The sequence below is a fragment of the Harpia harpyja genome, chromosome 3 (genome assembly GCF_026419915.1).
Source record: "Harpia harpyja isolate bHarHar1 chromosome 3, bHarHar1 primary haplotype, whole genome shotgun sequence".
NCBI lineage: Eukaryota > Metazoa > Chordata > Aves > Accipitriformes > Accipitridae > Harpia > Harpia harpyja.
This window is the reverse complement of record NC_068942.1, coordinates 44,430,454-44,452,104: the sequence shown is the minus strand read 5'-3', so window position 1 is coordinate 44,452,104 and position 21,651 is coordinate 44,430,454. Positions and strand designations below refer to the sequence as shown.

General features: G+C 43.2%; 1 protein-coding gene across 3 annotated transcripts in view; it reads left to right on the top strand.

Annotated features, from left to right (window-relative positions):
* Positions 1 to 21,651, top strand: part of SUSD6 (sushi domain containing 6) — an 89,852-nt gene that overhangs the window by 25,194 nt on the left and 43,007 nt on the right. For 2 of the 3 annotated variants that reach the window (XM_052782346.1, XM_052782345.1), the window contains exons 3-4: positions 12,320 to 12,507; positions 17,030 to 17,059. In XM_052782346.1, coding sequence (XP_052638306.1) covers positions 12,387 to 12,507; positions 17,030 to 17,059 — 151 coding nt within the window. In that variant the 5' untranslated portion in view covers positions 12,320 to 12,386. The remainder of the gene's footprint in view (positions 1 to 12,319; positions 12,508 to 17,029; positions 17,060 to 21,651) is intronic. The other variant, XM_052782348.1, reaches the window with a different exon arrangement.

Sequence of the window (21,651 nt, the reverse complement as noted above, 5' to 3'; positions counted from 1 at the left end):
TTGCTAGAGGCCAGGGAAGGGGATGTGGCTGTTGGAGAAAGGGCTTCTGATAGCTATTGTGCTCTGTAGTGTGCTGTAAGGACTGTAGTTTCCTCAAAATGTGCCTTATAGCATCCTGTGGAGCCTTAATGGAGCCATTTATTTTCCACAATGCAGGCTTCTCTTTGTCCTCCCCTCACTTCCCTCTGCATGTGAATCAGTGACTCTGCTTCATGAGGAGAGTAGATCCTGAAGTGCAGAGGGAGACAAAGATAGTTTGTTGTCCAGAGCCAACTGTTGCTTACATCTTTTAAATGTCATGTTTTGCTCACCCAGAAAAGTAGTTTTAGGTGAGCTAGAATGTGTATAAAAGCAGGCGGAGGCTAGCCATTTCACAAAGTGAAGCTTGTAAGTGGCCTTTTAAAAGATGCTGATGGAAGCCTGGACAGTTGCAAATGACAGACCACCAACTCCTCCGGATACCGCTGCTGTACATGACATTCACAATACAATCTTGCCCTGAACTTTGTAGGTGGAGCTACAGATGACATCTGGGGGGGGGGCTTTGTTTTGGTTTGGTTTTTTTCCCAACAGTTGTTTATCTGTGCATTTAGTGAAGTGAGATTAGCTTAAAAAAAATTGTCAGTTCCTGTGCAGGGACCCTTTCGGGAAACTCTACATAATGTTTGGGGGGTTTTTGTGGATGAGAACGAGAAGCTCAGTTTACCTGTGCATATGAGACAGTTGCCAATCTGTTGATGTGTAGTAGACCTTTCTGCAAGATACAGGTTTTCTTATTTGTAAAGCATGCCTTAATTTAAGTGGTTGCTCTGTTTCTTTGAAACTTGCTCCAGTGCTGTTACTTTACTGTTACTTCCTATTGCCTCTTCAAGAGATGCTAGAGAATTGTTGAGCAAGTTTCTGATACTGATGGCAGGCTATTTGCTTCCTTCCACACACATGCAGCATTTGTAGGAACTAACACTTGTCTCTCTGTATGGTTTTTATTTAAAATGTTTGGCCTTACAGGAAAAGGAAATTGGTAACACTGAAAGATGTCGCAAATGTATTTAGCCTGTTGTTTTGCAGCAAAGTCTTAGACTGCAAAGGCAAAAGGAGAACAGCTTTGATGAGGACGATTGCTGATTCTCAAAAGTCTAAATTGCATGTCAGATTGACAAAATGGGGAAAACAAATTTAATCTTAAGAGTACAGTAATAAAGGGATTGGGTGAATTCCCTTTGAGGAAACTCACTTGAAAATAGATTAAATGAATATGAAAATCCTCTGCTGTTGAAAGCTGTTTTAAATCTTCATCTCGCAGTTTGGTGGGTTTTGCATATTAATTTCGCTATCACATAAGCTCTTATAGCTGATCTCTTTGTGCTGCTGCTTGGAGCACAGTGTTACAGGTTAAAACATGAAAAGGATGACTTTTAAACTAGCTTGCTTTATACTAATTCTAATAACCTTTATTTAATCAATTCACTCTGAGGGAACCTTGTCTCCAGAGACAGGAAATTGCTTGAGGATTACTGGCAGTGGCAGGACCTTCATATTTATTTGCAAAATGTCTGGGGGAAAAAAAAAATCAGTCCTCCTTTAAAGGCAGTTGAAGCTGGAGTTGCTGCACTTTTCCTGCCAGGCTGAGTAGAGGTCGCTGGGAATTCTGTGCTAGAATGTTTTTTCTTGACAAATAGTTTGATGGCTTGAGTGTACTCATGCAGGATGCTGGGAGACAAATCAAAACCCCAAGCAAGGCAGAGTGTGACCTGTTTCCCATGTGGATGTACTATTCACTTAGCTGCTAGTGGCTTGACAGAGTTCTTTCCTACCCTGCAGATAACCAAGAGTTAAATGTGCCTGCTCTAAAGTGCCCTTTTTAGGGAGAATGGGGAAGGATCTTCCACTTTTCAGCTCTGTGTGGGCAGAAGGAGCATGGGGAAGAGGTGTCTGGGGCAGCATGTGTGGTATTCTTTATGTTCATGTGCCCAGCCTGGTGACATTTGAATATAAGCATGCTGGAGAAGTAACAAAATGCAGAAATCCAATGAAGACTATACTCTCTTTCTCTTCTTGCTTGTGTTTCATGGATGCTTCCCTGGTAGCTGGCCCATTCAGGGGATGGAGGACTATGCCTAGAACCAGGAGGGAGGCAGTGTCTGGGAGTGGTGTTCTTGGCTGAGGAACAGCAGGCAGTATGTATTGCTTTCAGGGAGGCAGCTGCCCAGGTCACTGGCAGGATGCTTCACATCTAGCTTCTGGTCCCAGTGGTAGAGAGGCATTGCGTGTGGCTTTATCGAGGGTTTGTCTTTGCACATGTGCATTCGAGAGGGAATCTGATCTTTGCAAGGGTTTTCCCTGGAGTTTTGAGGCAGACTGGACAAAGCCTAGCTGTGCTTTTGCAGTCCTGGGTGGTCTAGTGAAAAAGCCAAGGTGAGAGGCAGAAGGTTAAATAACCTGTATCCTCTTAAGTTCTGGGTGTATCTCCTTCTGACCTAGCATTGGCACGTGTGTGATTCTTGCCTGTGTGCAGCAGCACTTCGTAGCCTTTCTCGTTGCACAAAACTGTAAGATTTACTGCCAGAGCAAGTTGCTGACTCTTGCTGTCCTGCTTTGTACAACTTTTTCCCCTGTTTCGGCTTCGATTTTATTTGATTTCCTCTAACTAGCCAAGCCTGTGTTGCCTTTGGCTATCACGGACTGCTCTCACCCAGCATTCTGGCTTTTAATCTGCATAGAAACCAGGATGCTCGGAGCCCTGATTTAGGGAGAGGGTTTTAGATGTAGAACATCTTTATGCATAGTACATTATTTCTGCCACACTTTAATGTGGATTGAAAATGGAGCTGGTTTTAGGAGCAAGAAGCCTGTGCAATTACTTGGCCCAACATGTTGTACAGGCTACTAACTTAAGTCAAAGAGTGGTTCCACACACTACAGGCTTCAGCAGCAAAGCTGAAGTGGGAGTTTCTTACTTCTCCCCAGCTGCTGCGTCCACTGGCACCAGAGCTGTGCCAGTGCGAGGACCCAGTTTCCCCAACAAGCTCCTGAAAGTTGCATCAGCATTGCAGAGGGGACGGTTAGCTGTGACGTGGGTGTGGGAGCAGCAGCGTGGGGGTGTCAAGTCACCAGGAGCAAGGAGTCATCCTTCAGCCAAGGTAGCAGCACAAACCTGTAAGTGAGGGACAGGCCTCAACCCCAGCTGGCTCTGCAAAGGGGCAGCGCTGATGTACAAAGGGTAGATTAGGCTATGGGTCAGTAAAGGCTGAGGAACTGTTGCTGCTACATAATCAAGTGCTCAGAGCTGCTGAATGAACAGTTGCTACTAGGCAGTGCTCCTTGGCTGTCTCAAGACCCTTTGCTTAATGTTTCCTTTGAGTTTGTTTGGTAGCAGCTAGGCAGAGGCCCTTCCTCAAGGAGCTAAAGAATGGCGATTCCTGTGACACTTGTAGGGTGGGTGCAGGAGGCTGTGGGTGTGCTCCTCCTCCTGCTGCCGGTCAGAGCATCCTGGGTCCCACCTCTGGGCTGTCCTAGTTCCAACAAACAGTGTCCATATAGATTTTTTTAAAAATATTTTTTCGCTAATAGCCATGCTTTGTGAAGTCTAAATGTGACTGACTCAAGTGAGGGAGAAGTTGAAGCTTCAAATTGACCTTCTACTGAGATGCAACTTACAGATTTTATTTACGACAGGTTTTATTCTGTGGACTCTTACTTCTCTACTCTTCTTTCTGGCATGCTTCTCTCCCACTCCAACGTATCGGTGGAAATCTTTAATGTGCAGCCTTTGAATGGTGGTTGTAGGTCTCAGGAAGCTGCTTTGGCACTCTATTAGAATGGGACCTGTCCCAGGGATTCTGCTTGGATTGCTTGGCCTCCTCGTGGTGTGTGTATGTATGTGCCCTTGTGACATGTAATGAGCAGCAATCCTTCTTGGAGTGCCTCTCTGGCTTGATGCTCCTAGCCTGTGCTGCTTAAATCAGAATATAATTACAACTGATCCCCTGTTAGAAAATCAAATTAAGCATAGCCTGTTGAGGGAAGCCAGTTAGAGAGAAAAGGCTGTGGGGGTCTTCTGCATAGTGAAGTGTGTTCTCTGTGAGCTGGTAATTGTGAGAGTGATTTAAAAGAAAGGAAGCTGTTAAGACTCCTATTTCCCCACCCTTCTTCTCTCAGCCCTTGAGTATTGACTTCTGAGATTAATTTAAGGCACCTTGCCTGGAATCTGAAAGCCTCAGGTTGAGTATTGGGGTGGATGCTGGTGTGCCTGCTGCCAGTGAGGGTGCCCAGCTGGGGAGCCTGCCTGGGCCACCTTCTGCAGCCGCCCTTGACCATTGGCCTCACAGGAGCAGGTCTGCATGCAGGCAGTGTGCTAGTCGTCCTACAGTTTTAGTTGCAAGGGGTTTGAATGGTGATGCAAAATTTGACTTTTCCTTTTCCAGTTGTACGCTGGTGAGAGTGATGTGGCTGGGCTCTGTGGAGTGAAATGTGCCCAATGCCACTGTGATTGGTCTCAGCCACAATGAAAGGTTTGTGGCAATACATGTGCATCCTACATAGGAAAAGCACTAGGAAACATCTAATGACTTTGCTACTACTAAAAAAGAAAAGGAAAATAGTGAGTTAATAGATATAAGACTCAGCATGATGCTGAGACCTTTTGAAAGCCAGCTTTCCCCCCCGCCCCACATTGAGATCTATTGAAGCTGTTCTCTGCTGCATTAGAATCCCAGTTGCAGTCTTAAAGTCAGAACCAGAATTTGAAGCTGTGCATTATAACTTTCTCAGTTTGGTCAGTGATACTGGGTTGTTGGAAGATGAAGTTTTCAGAGGACTTAAGGGGCAGTCTTATTTCTCAGAGTTTTTGTGTGTGTGTGTGTGTGTTTATCTTTGAAAACATCTTTGTGCTGCCAGACATCCAAACATCAAGGATTTGTTAACTGGGAAGGTTCTGATACTACATCATGTCTGTTGTGGACAACTTTCTACATAAACTGTGATACAAGTAATAAGCACTGCACAGCAATTGTCATCATCGCTTGGAAGTGGGTGAGTGGATGTTTTTGTATCTGGGAAACTTGATCATTCTAAACTTGAGTTGTGTCTCACAGCTGTGCTTTTAGGAATAAACATAAGAGTGCCTCTATCTTCTAGTATAGTTCCTTATTTAAATGTCAGACTGGTTCATTGAAGTTTATATATAGAGGGCTTTGATAGGAAAAAGATTTCCCAAATGGGTGTCTTCTTCAAATGGCTGTACTGCCTGGTGGTATTGTAGCTGCATGTATAGCAGACTGATGCTTTTAGCCACATCAGTTGAAATGAAAGCACAAGAAGTGGTAAGGATGGGGAGAAGCACGTTCTAGCAGTGAAGGATTATAAAATAAGACTTTACTGTACATGGGGCTCGTGGTGCGTTCCCTGAAACAGATTAACACAGCTGCATAAATGAGAAAAGCATCCTGGATATACAAGTGAACTTACCAATCCAGTGCTGCTTTAAGAACCCTGCTTACTGAAAATAATATTTCAAGCTTGTATGTGGTTTTAAGAGGTTCTGCCTTTGCATGGCTTTTCTTTATTCTCATTCCCTTAAGCCATTTCAGTTTACTGTGAGTTTTCTTTTTTAGGACTTATTATTTTTGGAAAGCGTTCTGGAACATTTTGTGCATATGGTTCTCTGTAAATGTGCTGTTGTACTGATTAAAGCTAAAAGCATGAAACCTAGCCTTTCTGATGCAGTGTGGCAGGGGAAAAATGCCGAAACAATCGTTTCCAAAGGGAATACTTTTCCGAATAAAGACATATTTAAAAAAAAAAAAAACCAAACAAAACAAACTGGAAAAGATTTCATGTGAGATGTATTCTCCACTGTCCCCCCGTTTCTACTTTCTCCCATAGGTTGCATAGATGCCAGCATGCTTTAAAAAAAAAAAAAAAAAAAAAAAAAATCCCTTAAAGCACATCCACCACTTCTTTTTTTGGTAACTGGTTTCTCTTCATTCACTGGTTATGTGACCCCATTGCTATAAACATTTTTGTAATAGCACAGAAATGTCCTGTGCATTGGAGTTGCGTGCATTAACCTGTCTAACTCTATACCCTGCCCCTCTGCGGCTCTGCTTTTCCTTTCTACTGGTGCCTGGAAGTTCACAGCCTGCCTGTAACTAGCTTCTCCTTCCTGATTTGGAAGGACAACTGGATTTTGATCTCTTACCTTCTTCTTCCCAAGAAAAAGTTTCCAGTGAAATTCTGTGACTTTCAAGGAGACTTCTTAAAATTTGGGAAGCTAATGATATCTAGGGCTTTCTCTCGGACTTACCAAGGCAAGGAAAATTGGATGGTGTGGTTTTTTTTTTTTTGGTCCACCCACCCCCCCCCCCCCCCCCCCGTCATAAAATTCAAATCTTCTGTGACTGTGTCAGACCTGGCATGACAACCACAGACTTGGAAATGGGGGAGGATCCTCACAAGACTGAGACTGTTTCTAACAATTTGTCTCTGACTCTGTTTCTAAAAGTATGAGAGTGGTATTTGCAAGAATGAAACCCTAGTGCTAGAGCAAGCTGTGCTGTGGTGTCCTCTTTACTCTGACACAGGATGGGAAAGCAAGTCAGTTGAACAGAAAACGTTTTATGGCTTAAAGGCTATGATGTGGAACAATGTTACTACATGTTGATGTATCAGAGCACCTTGCTCACAGTTTGTCCTCTGCAGTTGGGTGTCTGATGCTGTCGGTCCTGAAGTGAAGTACATTTTTTGGAGGCCTACTCTGATGTCTTCTTGGGAAGATGGAATTTACTGCTGCAGCGCACAGATTTATTTAGCAGACCAGTGTGGCTGGTTGGTTGGTTCTTAAGTCTTTAACATACCATGCAAAAGGATGGCAGTTTAGACTGTAGGAGATGTAAATCTGTGAACTATGACTGACAGGGATGTAGCAGTGGACTTTTAAAGTGTGCAGTGAAAATATGCTTGATCTGGTTTTCCTTGAGGGATCCAGGAGCTCCTCATTTGGCTGACTTTGCAGGTCATAGGCCAAACCATGTGGCACAGTTGGGGAATGAGGAAGAAAACCCAACAGTTCGGGTCCCACTGTGGGCTGCAAGCAGGTTTTGGTTTGCAGGAGGATGTGCGCTGATTCCAGTGTCTGGAATAAGGAGCGCAGTCTACCAAGTGATTCCTCTCTGTAGCAGGGGATATCTGCAGTTCAGCCCTCTGCTTTATGCTGTGCCTGTGCTATGCAGAAATCTGCCTTTTTATAATTCAAAGATGAAGGTGCAAAACGAAGCTACCAAATATATGTGTTCTAAATCATCTGGTTACTTTGGGGGGGGGGGGGAGTGTTACATGGGTTGTTTGGTTTTTCTTATTTATTCTCTTCCTCTTCCACCTTTCCAATTATCCTGGATAATTAAGAGTTGGCTGTGCTGAAAAGTCAGATGATTAAGATTTTTCTAAACTGCTTGCAGGTAATGTTGAATGCTTTGGTTTTTTTCTTTGTGTCTAGTTTAACTGAACAGTTTAATTGAACTGTGAAGTTATCCCAAAATGTTAAAAATACAATTCTGTTTCTAAAAGCTTTCAATTCAACTGATTTAGCTACAGAAAGTAAGTAGAATTAGAGATTATTTCCTCTGCTGGCACTTGGACTTGGTTTTTCTGTAATTTTCTTATTAAGCAGCCAAGAGGATGACTTTTTTTTGTTTTAAAGATTGACTGGTCATTGAAAGCAGACAAAATAAGGATACAACAAAACCAGCAACTATGAGTGAAGGTTAAATCCTCTGAACCACACCACTCACCTTAGGTTCTACCTACAGTGTGACCATGAGACAAGAACAATCCTTGTCCTTAGCCTTTCAAAAGGTATGCTGTGCGCACCCATAACTCATCCCACTGCCAAGATCTTTGCTGTGTGCATTCAAGAGATAGCAAACAATTTCTGAGTATTATTCTGTGAGGGGGAAACTATGTGCATAAAAGAGATTTCTGATGTGCATGAGGATAACTAATTTTCTTTTGGCAAGTTTCAAGTATGGTATTTAAAAGCAAGCCCGTAGCACTCCAAACATACTGAATGCTTCCCTAAAACTGTGAAGAATCCAGATTGAAGACCTGTTTTCCAGCAACAGTGGCACAGGACATAGCTGTGCCAGGCATCTTAAGCAACTGGAGAGCCTCAGACTGTTGCATCTACCCCCTGACATCCCATGTCCTTAGTGCATCAGAACTACCTGAATCTGGCTGTCTTTCATGTCCTGAGCATATGACCTTCCAAAGAACACTTTTCCATGGGGACCTAGGAGTCCTGCTGTGATGAAATGGGGAAAAATCAGAAAATAGTCATAATCCTGGGAAAATGTATGCATGCTTATAAAGGGATCTTCGATCAAGGGATGTGAGTTGGCAGCTTCTGAAGGTCTAGTAGATAAATGGCAGAGGTCCCCAAACAGCTTAGCTTAGAAAAAGCTCCTGCCATATGCGAGTGCGTCATCTTTGGAAACGGCCAATTGTGGTTTAAGAGTGAGCAGGAAGTCTGGCCTGCATGGTTCCAGTGGAAGCTGATGCCTGCTTCAGGGAGTTCATGTAGGAGTGGACTACTGCTCGTTGTGCGAGCAGGGCTGGCCGTGCAGCGAGGGGGACTAATGCTGAAGCATCACTGGGAAGGCTGCTTGATGACAAGACTTCAAGAAAAGAAAGACCTGGGAATGGCTGTAACCCAGGAGCAATGAGTACTTTTTCTCTTGTTCATAGCATTCCCTGAGAGGGTGTGTGGCTATTGACTTTGTGGCCATGGAGGATGGTTTATTTTCTTATCCATATTTAGTAGGTGTTTTTCAAAGTGCACATTAAAAAGAAAGGAAAAAAAAAAAACCCGAAACCGCTGTTGACTGATGTAGCGTTAACAGAGAAGAATCTCCTCTCCTCTCCTTACTGTGTTTATGGGAACTGCTGGCTGTACTAAATATTCTCTTTGAAAACATCTCTGTTTAAACTTAATCCTCCCATAATCCTTCAGCCTAGGCTGTGGCATGTGAAATGGGTCTGAAGTGTCCTTGCTCTGTATACTTGTGCTGCTGTTGGCTTCTGCCTCATTGTTTCTAGGATCCATTAAAGAAACCAGCCCGTTCCTTAATGCTGTGTTTAAACAGGGAATGGCTTTGATTCTCATGAACCCATGAACTGTTAAGCTATCTCCCTAAGAGTATGTCTCTGACAAATGTGTGTGCTCTACAATGCACTCCAGTTAACTTCTGGAGGTGGAGGCCTGTAGAGTTGTTATGAAAGCTGCTTCCCTCTGAGCTGTAGGTAATAAGGAGTGTGCTAAAACAACAGTCAACTTTCAGAGAATTGAAGGTCTGTCTAAATAGCTTCCCAACCACCAGCTCCCCTCTGGGAAGAAAGGATACCTTCTTATCCAGCCAGAATCTCTTTCATCTTCTAATTTTGTCAAGGAAAAGTCAAGGCTGAGAACAAGTTTTGTAACTTGGCTGAAGCCCGAGGGAGGATCCTCACAGGCGGTACCTGTGCCCATTGTCTCCTAACAATTCTGAGGGGTTTGTTGATGCTATCTTCCACTAAATAGTTTTGCTGCCTTTGTGTCTCCTTCAAATCCCACACTAAACTAAATCAGCTTAGTGGGATGTTACTGTAGGCATAGCAGCAGCAATTTACAGCATTCCTTGTGGGGCAGCCCCATGCCTCTGACAGAGAGGGTCCCTGATAACCTGGGACTCAAGTGACTTGCTAGCTGAAAAGAGATAGGGAAACTGTGCCTGACTTCAGAAAAAAGGAGAGAAACAGCACTGTGCTTTGGAGCAATCTATTAGTGAATCGAGAATAAGCAATAATTGATTCCCCCAGAAGATATTCTTTGTTTTAGGTATCTCTAACTTGGTTGTTGTTCAGAGACCAGAATTGGACTGCTGGCTTCCATGTGCAATCTTTGGGAGAGGAAAACATCTCGGGGGCAAGGTAGCACACCTCAGGCGGCTCAGCAAATTCTGTGATAATTGCATGCCCTCTTCCCTACTTCTCCTTCTGGCTGCTGCTATGTCACCTGGCAAGCACTGTTCTAAGAGCAGGGAAGGCCACCTTTAAAAGATACCTTGGCAAGACTTGCAGAGTTTGTTATACTAATGAGGCTTCATTAAATTGGAATGGGGAGGACAGACCTGTCTTGATTTAATCAGAAGGGCCATTTGCTGAAGATGGTGTATTGCTTTGTCAGAGCTGTAATTCAGTGTAAAGCAGTGAGTCTTAGAAGAAAGCAGCCAGCTGTTGGCCTGGAGTATAGGCCAGATGCTGGCCTCTTCCAACTGAATATGAACTTAAAATCCATGTCGGAGATCTGACTTGAGGGGCAGATGTACAGACTAGCTGGCTTGGCTTTCTTCACAGGAGTATTTTTTCATTCCATGGTCTAATTGTTGATGAAGGAATTCCAGCAGGTGAGTGGCACCATCGTTACTCTTTTCTGCATGGTAGGAGTTTGGTGAACAAAGCATTGGCTCCTTGTCTGTGGAAGACATGAGAAATCTATAGGTTGTGCTACAGGCGTAGAATGGGATAGCATCACTTCTCTTCCTCCCCCTCCAGATGAAGCAAGAAACAAAAGGGGCAGACACAGACTTTATTGTAGCATCAGCTCCAGACTTGCCACATGGCAGTTTAAATGTCATCTTGAAATGTCATTTCAAGGCGGTGGTGTATGCAGACAAAGAATTCTTCTTTGGTAGAGACTAATTGACTTAAGATCCAAATGTTAAAGATAGCCCCTTTGCAAAGTAAATATGAGCAAAGTAGTGATAGGGAACTAAGGAGACCTTCTTCTCACTAGGACGACTTCCAGGTTTAATGACAAATTTACACCTTCCCTTCCATAATGCAGCTTCTTTTTTGCCTGAGTAATTGGAAACATGAGTTGTGGCTGTTTGAGTTGTGTTTCTTTGGTCAGTGCTGGCGTGTTGACTTCATCTCAGAAGTACTTAAGGATCTGAAAGTCATACTGCCTTCCCTAGTTGTAGGAGTACTAACCCAGGTCTCCCATCTGTTCTCACAGGGTATGAAAGAGTACGATAACTGTCTCTGCACCTCTCAAATTTGTTTGGAGTTATTCAGCAGTTCTGAATTTCTATGGGAAACTTGGCCAAAAAAAAAAAAAAATCCCCCTACAGTATGAATACCGATTTAACTGAAAAAGCTGTGGCTGAATGGGGTTTCCCTCAAAATTAGAAGTATTCCTGTGGTGAAGTGTAAAGAAATGTTAATTTCTGCACATTTTTTTTTTCCCCCCTGAGAGCTTTAGATGTTTGTGTAAGGAATAGCATGATAGAAGTATTAAGATGTGTCTCCGTGTGGTTTTTTTGGTTTTTTTTTTCACTACATCTCTCACCCAGTTGTCTTTTATCTCAGTTTTCTCCTTCCTCCTCTGTAAAACCAGTATGCACAGATTTTTTTTTAGTCCCAGCTTGCTTTCATGAGTATTGGAGTTATGCATGACATTGTTATTCATCCAGGTCCAAAGTTACTGTTGGAGGTCTTGCAGGCTAAAACCATGCTAGGTTGGTAGGACATGTATTCTGCTGGGTCTTTTTCCTTCATTAAAAATAGGGGTTCAACTTTGTGCTTTCTTGATTTCCCAACTGCGCTTTGTGTGTTTGTGTGCGAGTCTGTTTTTGCTGCGGCAGTGCCTGATAGGCTATGGCTGAATCCCTCAGTCCTCAGGTATGAGCAGTGTCACATCCTGCAATTTTAATTGCTATGCTCAGTACTGTCAGAACATTATACCTGAGGTTTGCAAGCTGTTTTACATTCCTCCTCATAAGCGTGTGTTTGCCTGCCTGCCGGCTGGCTGTCAGGTTTGCTGTGCTTCTCCAGGTGGCTGAAGAAGCATTTGATTTATTTATCCTAGCTGTCTAGTACTGTCTGCTGTGTTTTGGAGACCTTCTGAAAGGTGGTGGGGGTGTAGGAAGGCTGGATCTCTTGAAGTTATTTTGGAACAGATTCTCCAGATGCTATATCCTCTGGGCTTGTCTTGAAAGGAAAACCTAAAATTAATTGTAATCTAGGCAGTCTTCACACCTGAAATATTAGAGGGTGAGTGAACAGTTCTGGTCTCTCTATAATGCAGCTCCTTTTAGTATTTCCTATGCAGAAGATTGCCCTTTCTGCTGCTGTTACCTTGTGAACTGTGAATACTTGGCAAGATTCCTAAATGCTAGAACATGCAAAAGGTTGCTCTTGTTTGTTTCTGAATTTCCCCTTTCTACCCCTCCCCAGATGTTGTAGGTATTTGGCTCAACACTTACTGTTTCTTTCTTTGTTTTTGTAGACCGAGGTGCTCCTGATCAACCAGATCTTTCAGGAATTTTTTAAAAAGAAACTTTGGTGGGTAAAAGATGTGCCATGGAATGGTAGCACCAAAGAGCAACACAGGATCGTCTCTTGCCTTGACTAGCCATGGGTTATTTCTTCTGCTAGTTATCTTTGGTAGCTTTATCTTGGAAACACAGGCCACAGGTAAGTGAAACCTTTGCATATGCTGCAGGGAGGGGGAGATGTCTAAGTATGGGGTGGCGTTACATTTTTATGGGGAAGCTGGTGATGGTTGATGCATTTGTACACATCTTTCAGTACTCAAAGGAAAAATTCCATTGCTACTTGTAAAGCAGAGGGCAGTGTCTGAACTGAACGAGTCTTACGCGTTAGTAAATAAGTGCTTGTCCTTTACCCTGTCATTTTTATTCCCCCCAGCCTTTTCCCCCTCCATTCTCATGCCTTCACTGCAGCTGGGAGCACTTGGACTATCTCAAGAGCATGGACCATGTTTTAGTTAAGGGAGACTCTCATGTAGACACTCTTACCTGTATGCCCTGTAGCAACTGCTCATGTGAAGTAGTTTTGGAAGCACAGACTGTCTTCAGCTCTTTGCACAGCTGATGACTCTGTTCAGTGTTTCCTTGTGTGCTATCTTCTGACACCTCAGCACCTGCTAACTGCTAACTCTATTAGATCCTCTTTGCAGCTTGAGTTCTTCCATCTCCCCTTTCTATCTTCTTGATGTTTATCTGATGGACAAGTGTTGTGAATAATGTAAAGAGCAGTGTAATGGGATGATATGTAAAATGTCAGCAGAGATGAGGGGATCTGCCTTTTAGAAATGAGTGGAAGAAGAAAATATACTGGATACTCACAAAGTAGTACATGATGTGAAGTATGTGCTTGTTTACCCAGTATACCCTGAAATATGTCTGTTCTCTTAGACTAGCCATGATGTAGTCTGTAGAGAGATGCCTGATCATAAGTGGCATGGGATGGAAGCAATAACTTTGTGTGCTCTTGCATGGAACTTTGAAGGAGGTTAGTCCCAAAAAGGCATGTAGATTTGAATTCAGCAACTGTTACAATGTACAACAGTAGCTTGCCTTTGAAAACAAAACCTCAGTTCTCGACATAAAGTCCTATTTATTTGACATATCATGGCACCTGAAAATGTCCTGTGACCAACACTCCTCAGCATCAGCGAAGCTTGAATTGGCCTCTGTGTGGTAGAGCAGAATAAATGTTAGTTGCCAGATGCACTACAAGCCAAGGTGATCCTGTATGGAAAAGTCTGCTGGTGCTGCAAACTTCTGGAGGAGGAGTTGATCTACTTTTAGTATTTCTGGCTCTTTGTTTGGAAGGGAGAGGCTGCTGAAATCAGATATTCCAGACTTGTAGGTCTTCCTGGCCTGATTTTGGCGTTGTAGGCAATGAGGGGTGGGGACACACATGTGAGAGAGTGACAAATTGGCAAGAACAGATAGCAAGGGGGGAAGGGGACAAGGTCTTTTTGGATCTGGTCTATCCTTGGGGTTTTTTTCCAGTCTTGCTGTTATTGCTGATAATGTTACTGCCTCATTTCAGATGTAGGCCTGTCAGATATGCCTCCCAGCCTGGGGCTGGAGTGCAACATCCCCATCTGAAACTCCCATTACACACTACAGCACCTTCAATTGAGTCTGTAATCAGTATGCAAATGTCCTGTGCTGCACGGGGTTGCTGGATGGGGAAAAGCAGCCACAATACTGGCAAGCCTTTTTAGTATAATTTTTGAGGCATCCAGTCACATTAACAAAAGCACTAGTTAAGCATATCAGACCCAAGAGTGGTTCTGCATTGTTTCCCTTTCTGTGTTCCTTTTGCTTCAGGACCTGAAACCAGCTGTGGTAAACTGATCAAGGCAGATGATCAGCTAAATAGGATTATAGTGGCTAGGCATGAACCATTTCCTGCAGGGGAAGTGAGAAAGTGAGTGCATGCAGGGGGGAGCCCAGGAGCATAGCAGAAGGCAAGACATGCAGGGCTAAAAATCCTGGGGGAGGGGAAGGGCTCGCTGAGGAGCGCTTCCATGTACAGGATTTCTGAGACTGGGAGGTAGCAACCCAACTGCCAATTGCTGGGAGGGATGGGGGTGCTCAGCAATGCGTCATGGGCCTGGAGAGCTGCACCTGCAGCAGCACGCCAGCCATGAGTAACGTTAATGAGCAAGTCGGGCGAGGCGCGCAGAGCCAGATGGAGAAACAAAGAGTACTGGCGAGGTGCTTGGAAAATCATTTTTCCCTCATCTTTGTCCCCCAACCACCCCACCATCCTCACTTTACATAGCAAAATCATTCAGAGCAGGCAGAGCAAAGCGATGTTAACATGAAGCAAGAGGTGGTATTAAATCTCTTGGTGGTAATGCTTATATTGAATGTGGGGCCAATGTGACATGCTCACAATTGCTACAAAAGCTGAAGAATGCTCTTGTATAAAGACAGACAAGCATGGAGACAATGGCTGGCTCAGGTCTGAGTGAGAAAGCAGAGCTTGTGATTCATATGTTTAAAACCATATGATGTATATTGTATTGCAGTCATTTTGCTGTTTAGAAATTCTATTGCTTGAGTTCCAGGAGGCTTAGAGATATATTCATGTTCTGGGCAGGAATGTGTTCTCTTTGCCATGTGGTTAATGCAGAGGGCAGACTCATTTCCAGTCAGCAAGCATCTGGTCTGTCTTCTGGTAATAAATTGATTTTATTTATGCATGAATTTTTAAGAAAAATCTTCAGCACTTTGTCTCAAGCAATCTATCCAAATATCCTGGAGTGCCATGAGATGAGTATGATAAGTTGCTTAGTCACTAAGCACACTGCAGAATTTGGGGAAACTGCTCCGTTTTCACAGGAAGATATCCATGAATATAAAAATAACCACTGCACATACTTTGACACAAAACAAATGCAGCATTTGGTGATGGGCAAGCAATGAAGCTATGTCAGAAAACAAGGGTTTGTGGAAACTTCAGTGCTGTTGTTCAGAAATGTTTTTTGAGCTTTATCACTGCTGTGCCTTTTTTCCCCATCTGGAAAGTTCTCCAAGATTAGTTGGGGGAAATAAGGAATGAGCAGGTGAAGAGACTTGGAAATCAAGGACTCAAAATGCTGAGTCTTAGTTCTCTGTCTGTTTCTTCTGTTTTCTTTGAGGGTTCATCTGGAATGTAGCTAAGAGCCAGGGTGCTTAGTAGATAGAGATAGGGAACTTTTTAAGTTTTGGAGAGGAGCAATAACAACCATTTTGTCTGCTTTTCTGCAGATAATGCTTCTCCATTCTTTCTTTGTTGCTGTTTTTTTGTTGGGGTTTTTTGGTTGTTTTTTTGTTTGGTTGTTCTTTTTCCTCCCTTCCATCTCTGGCCCTTAAGGTTATAACCAAGCTCTCAAACGCCTTGCGTTTATATCTCATTCACAGTGGTCCTCCTGTGTGGCCAGGCTATTTTTGGAAGGATGACAGTGGATCAGAATAAGTTGTTCATTAAATTTTAACATGCAGTCACTAAAATACTCTGAAAGCTTCCTATCATTTGTGTTCCAAGTGGTGTAATCTCTCTTGGATTCATAACCAGCTCTGTTGGAAACCTATCAAAGCATAGGTTGGGCTTTTCATTATTCATAATAGCATCACCTGGTCCTGGTAAATGCAAGTAAACGTGTTGGTAAAAGTATTAAACATCCTGAATTAAGCAAATATCAATACCCATAAAGGAGAGAGTTTAAATATTAACCTTTAAAAATTAATAATAATGCAGGCTCGGTGAATCTAAGTCCATTAAGATTTAGACACAGCCTGATTTTTGTTGACTGATCACGTGTGAAATACTATAAAGCTAGCACTTTAATTTTTAGGATTGCCATTAAAGTGATAAATTGAGCTTGAATAAACTGAAAGGACTTCATTCCTCTGTGTTGTCTCTGACGCAAATGCAGCCAATCTGATGGTTGCTGTTCTAAGGTCTTTTCAGTGCCAAGGTTATTCTGCACAGAAGCTCTTGGATACTGCTGGTATTTGTTTGCATTGCATAGAACAGCTTGTTAGAGAGCACTCCAGTCATGGAGCAGATTCGGACTTGTTCCTATTCTTTGGGAATCTGTGCAAAGCAGAGGTTTCCTTTGTCTCTGATTATGCAGCTGAAAGGAAGCCATTTATACAGCTAGGGATGAATTCAATGGTCGTGAAAACAAGGACTCTATAACATTGGATGGCCAGACAGAAATGAGGGGAGGTGTCATGCGTGAACAGAGGATCTTGATTCTAAACTGCATTCTTCAAGTAAGTGTGGGTTTGGAGAAATTGCAGGGTCAGCCAAAAGAAGTGTGTAGCTTTCCATGGAGAGAAGGGGGAAGCAGTTTCTGGTGTAATTACTCTTTCCAGTCCCTTTGGAGAGCTTAGTAAGAGCAGAGTGGTACAGAAGAGCATGGTGAGGACCTGCAGAATAATGGCCAGGCCCCAGAGGTGGCTAGGAAGCAGATGCAGACGGGCCCAGAATTAGACTATTCAAATAATAATATTCACACTGCTACTACACTGATCCATGCAGTGCTATTTAAGCAACTGGCTTGAAGGAGTAATAGGAGTCTCAAGAAGCCACACAACTTGTTTTAATTTTAACCAGTTCTAATGGTTGAAGGATGAATTAAAGCAAGCATAATAGTAATCCTGAATTTTCCTTTTGTCTGTCCTAGGTTGGCTCAGCAAATCCAAAGGACCTACATGTGAGTAGACTTGTATTCACTGCTGTACTATGAAGAATGAGTGTGATGTTTTACTGGTTAATATAAGTGGCTATGAGCTAGGATTCCCATTATACTTTTGTTGTGTTGGATAAGCTGAGATCCATCTCTATGCCCCATTTCCATTTTTGTCCCTTGTATTTGGAAAAGATGACTGCCCTCGGTTTGAGAGAGGAAGATCAACTTCATGTGTTTCACTGTGCTTGAAGGGATTCCTGTACCTTCTATAGCATTTAACTTCAAATGACTCAAGAAAAAACAAATAGAATAAGTATTTCATTAAAACCCAGAGAGAGATGCTGCTTGTGAGAGTTTTGAGAGGCTGGGCAGGGCAAGCTGAGGCAAAACTCCCTTTGTTTCCTTTATTCAAGAAAGGTGAACATCTCATCACATAGCATGACTCTGGATATATTCCATTGGATACTCCTGCTTTTCATTTCCTGTGCTTGGAAAAAGTCTAAAATCTTTCCTGTGTGCATGTTATGGATGTATGTAACTTTGGGAGGAATTGGGAAGCATATTTGGCTTCTGAATCTGTTTTAAATGTATAAAATTTTGTGTGAATCTTTGTTGAACTCTGAAATTTGATCTGTTTAGTCTGAACTTTCCCCTCTCTTCCAAAAAAATAAAAAGGAATACAGAAACAGAGTCTGAGGGGAATGGATTTGTAATGAAGTATTTAAAGGTATGGGAGGGGAATTTTACCACCTACCAAATTTTGGTCTTCAGGGAGTGAGAGATGGGAGAAGAGTTGATGGAATCATCTGAATCTGGATTTTTATCCAATGCCTGAATTTTACTCCTGGCAAGACTGGTATCACATACACCTAGTATTGACGGGCTTTCAATTCTTGGCCGTGGTTGCTAGCAGGAAAATAAGCTGCTTTAGGAAATAACTCAAGAGTTGTCTGGTATGACTCACCTTAGCTTCTTGGGCTAGAATGAGAAATATGGAAACTGGTAGGAGCTTCACTGTAGAGGGAAGCAGGAGGGGTGCTGAATGGCATGATCTGTTCTTCAAGAGAAAGTATTTGTGAACTTCAGTCCAGGTTCTGATTCATCACCATCCTGGTGTCCCTTGATGACTGCTGCCTGCTAGGTTGGAGACACAGGCTTGTCTGTCTTCTTATGCAGCTTCCTTCTATCACTGAGTCCTTCCTCCTTATCTACTTGAGCAATCACTTGGGAAGAATTTGTGTTTATTCCTAGTCTCATGGGGAAGGTCCTGACAGCAGGACAGAAGAAAGTTTCCTTGCTATCACTTTGTGCCATTTGACAATTCCTTTCCTGCTTCTGTCCCTTTTGAGTCCTAAACTGGTTACCATTGCAACTGAGGCTGTATGTTTTTAGGATATATTGAATGTTTTTCATCTGTGCAACCCATATCTGCCATTGCTTCTCCAGTTCTTATGTTTAACTGTAGCAGCACAAGCAGTTACCACCTCCTGTTCATGCTGTCAGCTATTAATGACTCTGCAGCAGGGATGGCAGAACAAGTAAATTTGGTCTGGAACTGCAGCAAACTTCAGCCTGGGCCGTTAGTGCAAATACTGCTGGAATAGCTGGTGTGTGGTATGTAAAGCTGTGGAGCAGATGTGTCCTCAGCCTGCTTGCGTGGGTGATAAGGGGGAAACAAGCGGTAGGGCAAGGTGGGTAGCTGTAGACTGTAGAGCCTTCAGCTTTTGTGCCTGAGTCTGTCAAGGCCCTGTGTTAAACCCAGCAATCTGTGTCTAGATGAGGATTGCTAAAACACTGCTGGTAGCAAGCCACTGATAGTCAAGAGTGAAGGTAGGGCGCTGAAGACACTTGAACAGCAAGCTCAAAAATGCTGGTACCTTCATGAGAGTGATTGGAACCCAGTAACCGGATTATGGCATTGTCTCAAGAGGTTGTACCTGCTTATCTGCGTGTACTGATCTGCATCGAAAAAAATTTTCCTTTTAATGAACCTCTGGGGAGTGTTCATCTTTCTCTGCAAGCAGGAATTCCCCTGAGGCTCCGCTTCTGCAAAGTGTTGTACTGGAGTTGGAGGACTGGCGAATTGCTTACTTCCAGATGTTGAAGGGATTTGAAGTAATACCTTAGGTATGAGGCTGCTTAGATGAGTTACAGGATGGTGGATTGAGCTACCAGGGGGCTTGTTGCTAAACTGTTGAAGAATAGAATGAGCTTTTAGGCCCAGCCTAGTGCAGTGATCCTTTTATTATGGAAGGGGGAGGGGAACTTTTGGAGTTCCTGTGCTGAGAAGACTGCCTAATCTCAAGAGGTTGTGGGGATGTTCCCTCCCTGCTTGTGTACCTTGGCCTGGCTGGTGCTGAATGGAGATGCCTTCTGCCTTCCTTCTCTGTAGGGCCTATGCCGTGAACGCAAGGATAAGTGCATTTATCCGCTTGGCGTGGTAAGAAACATTTCAGGGGAAGCAGAAGCCAAAGAATTGAACAGTAGGGTAACAAAAGAGCATCTTTAAATCCTGCGGGCTCAGGATTTTAGGTCTAGCCCATCATCTTAATTCAATGGGGAAGATCTTTCTTGTTTGAGAGGAGAAAGAAACTTTGCTGCTGCTTTTGAGATATATCTTTTACTTTGTCAGTAAAGGGAGAAGCATGTCTGATTTGAAGAATATTGCCTTGCTGTAGAGTGAGATAAGCACCTCTGGTGGACGTTGTCTTGAGTTTTCAACCCACTCTCAGGGAAGAAACATGGTAGGCCTGACATGTGCAGAGTCATAACCAGAAAGCCTGAGGCTGCTGCTGCTTTTCTGGCTTGAAGGAACATTTTCTATGTCCTGAGAAAAGACCAACATGGTGTATAACGAGTCTTGTGTCAGACATACCCTTAGGCACCCCATAAAACTATCCATCAGAAAGAGAACAAAGCTGTTTGTGATCTTACCAATGTTTTTGTTTAGGCGACTTTGCATTTTCTTCTGCTGCTTTTTCAGCAGAGATGTCAGCTGCTGAGACAACAGGCAAAGTTTTTCTGGTTTAGGTAGAACTAGAATATTTTGAAGGAAATTGAGCTATATGGAGACTCTTCAGGCATAGAAAAGGACTAGAAGCGAATGGAGATTTGTAGGAAGGTGGTAGAGTAGATTGAAAGTGAATGAGGATCAGAGGAGAATAAGATTCTATGAAGGAGAGGAGGGGGACAGGGGAGTGCAGCAAAACAGGAAGGTGAAGGTTTCCACAGGTGGAGTTGTGAAAAAGATCCTGGTGGTTTAAAAAGCCAATTAGTGGCTTGGTGGTTAAGTAGCATAAGTCCTGAGAGAAGGTGGTGTTTTAGTTATGCAAGCAGATTAGAATGGTTGAGAATAGTATGGCCTTGGGAGGAAGGACTCTAGCAGAAATATATATATGTGTGTTTATTTTTTTTAATGGTTAGGTAAGAATGTTTTAATGCAGGAGGATAAAGGATATGCCTTTACAACATTAGGCTTTGAGGCTTTTCTATATGCAACAGGACTGACTAATGAGACACTAACAGAGTTTAAGAACTTGAGGGGTACAGAGTGCATGTGCCCTCCAGGGACTGAAGCTTCAAGGCAGGAATGTCCTCAAGGCAGGAGCAGAGCAGGGTGAAGATGCCAGTTACTGGAGTACTGGCTGTGTCTGCCTACAAGTGCTCTAACATCATGTCTGGGGAGCTGGCGGGGAGAGAAACTGTAAAAGATCATATAGCAACTGTGTGTGAAACAAGACATAGGGAGGAATTTCAAGTGGAAGTTTCTGCCATGTTCAGAGAAATATCCATGACTTTCTGAGAAAGTTCTGCTTTTCTTAGTTTGTGCTCAGTTTTATAGTTAAAAGCTGTTTTGCTCTTCTCCCCCATCCTGTATTTCTTTGGCTGCTACACCCACTCTAGAGGAACCCTTCCTGTAAACAAGATAAACCTATTAAAGCTGCTGTATCCTGGATCCTTGTCAACACCAAGGTGTCACTCCCTGCTGATGGTGATGCTTTCCAGGTGGATGAAGTTATATTAGAGTGGGTTAGGGACTGCTGGTGCTACCTCTGTTCTGGACCACCAGTGTCCTGGAGATTTATCTCCAGGAGACTTACCTGATGCTGCAGAGACCTTTAGGAACATGCTTCTGGTGCATCATACAAAACCCACAGCTGTTGATTTAATCCGTGGCTGGGAGGGGAGAAGTGTAGATTTCTAACGTGGCTTCCTCTGCCCCATTCCACTCCTGCCTTCAGAGCACCTGACTTTGAAACTCAGAGTCCTGGGGATGCGCCTGCTGTGTAACCTGTGTCCAGTAGTTCAAGTTCTAGGCCTGCTGACTTGCTTCTTGAAAAGGACCAGTACTGTCAGAGTTGTGCTGAGCCATGTGTTATGCTACAGCAAATCTTTACTTCTCTTTAGCATAGGCAAAGGGCCATAACTGTAATGCGCTGTATTATCCTAAAGCTAGTACTACTTCCATTCTGTCACTGGTTTTGCTTTCCCTAGCAAAAGTAACCTTTGAATGCTCCTGGAGAACAACCTTCAGGCTTCATTGTAAACACTTTCTTGGGTGTAATTGACTTAGGTTATAAGATACTAAGAAAAGATAAAGGCTTTATCATTTGAGT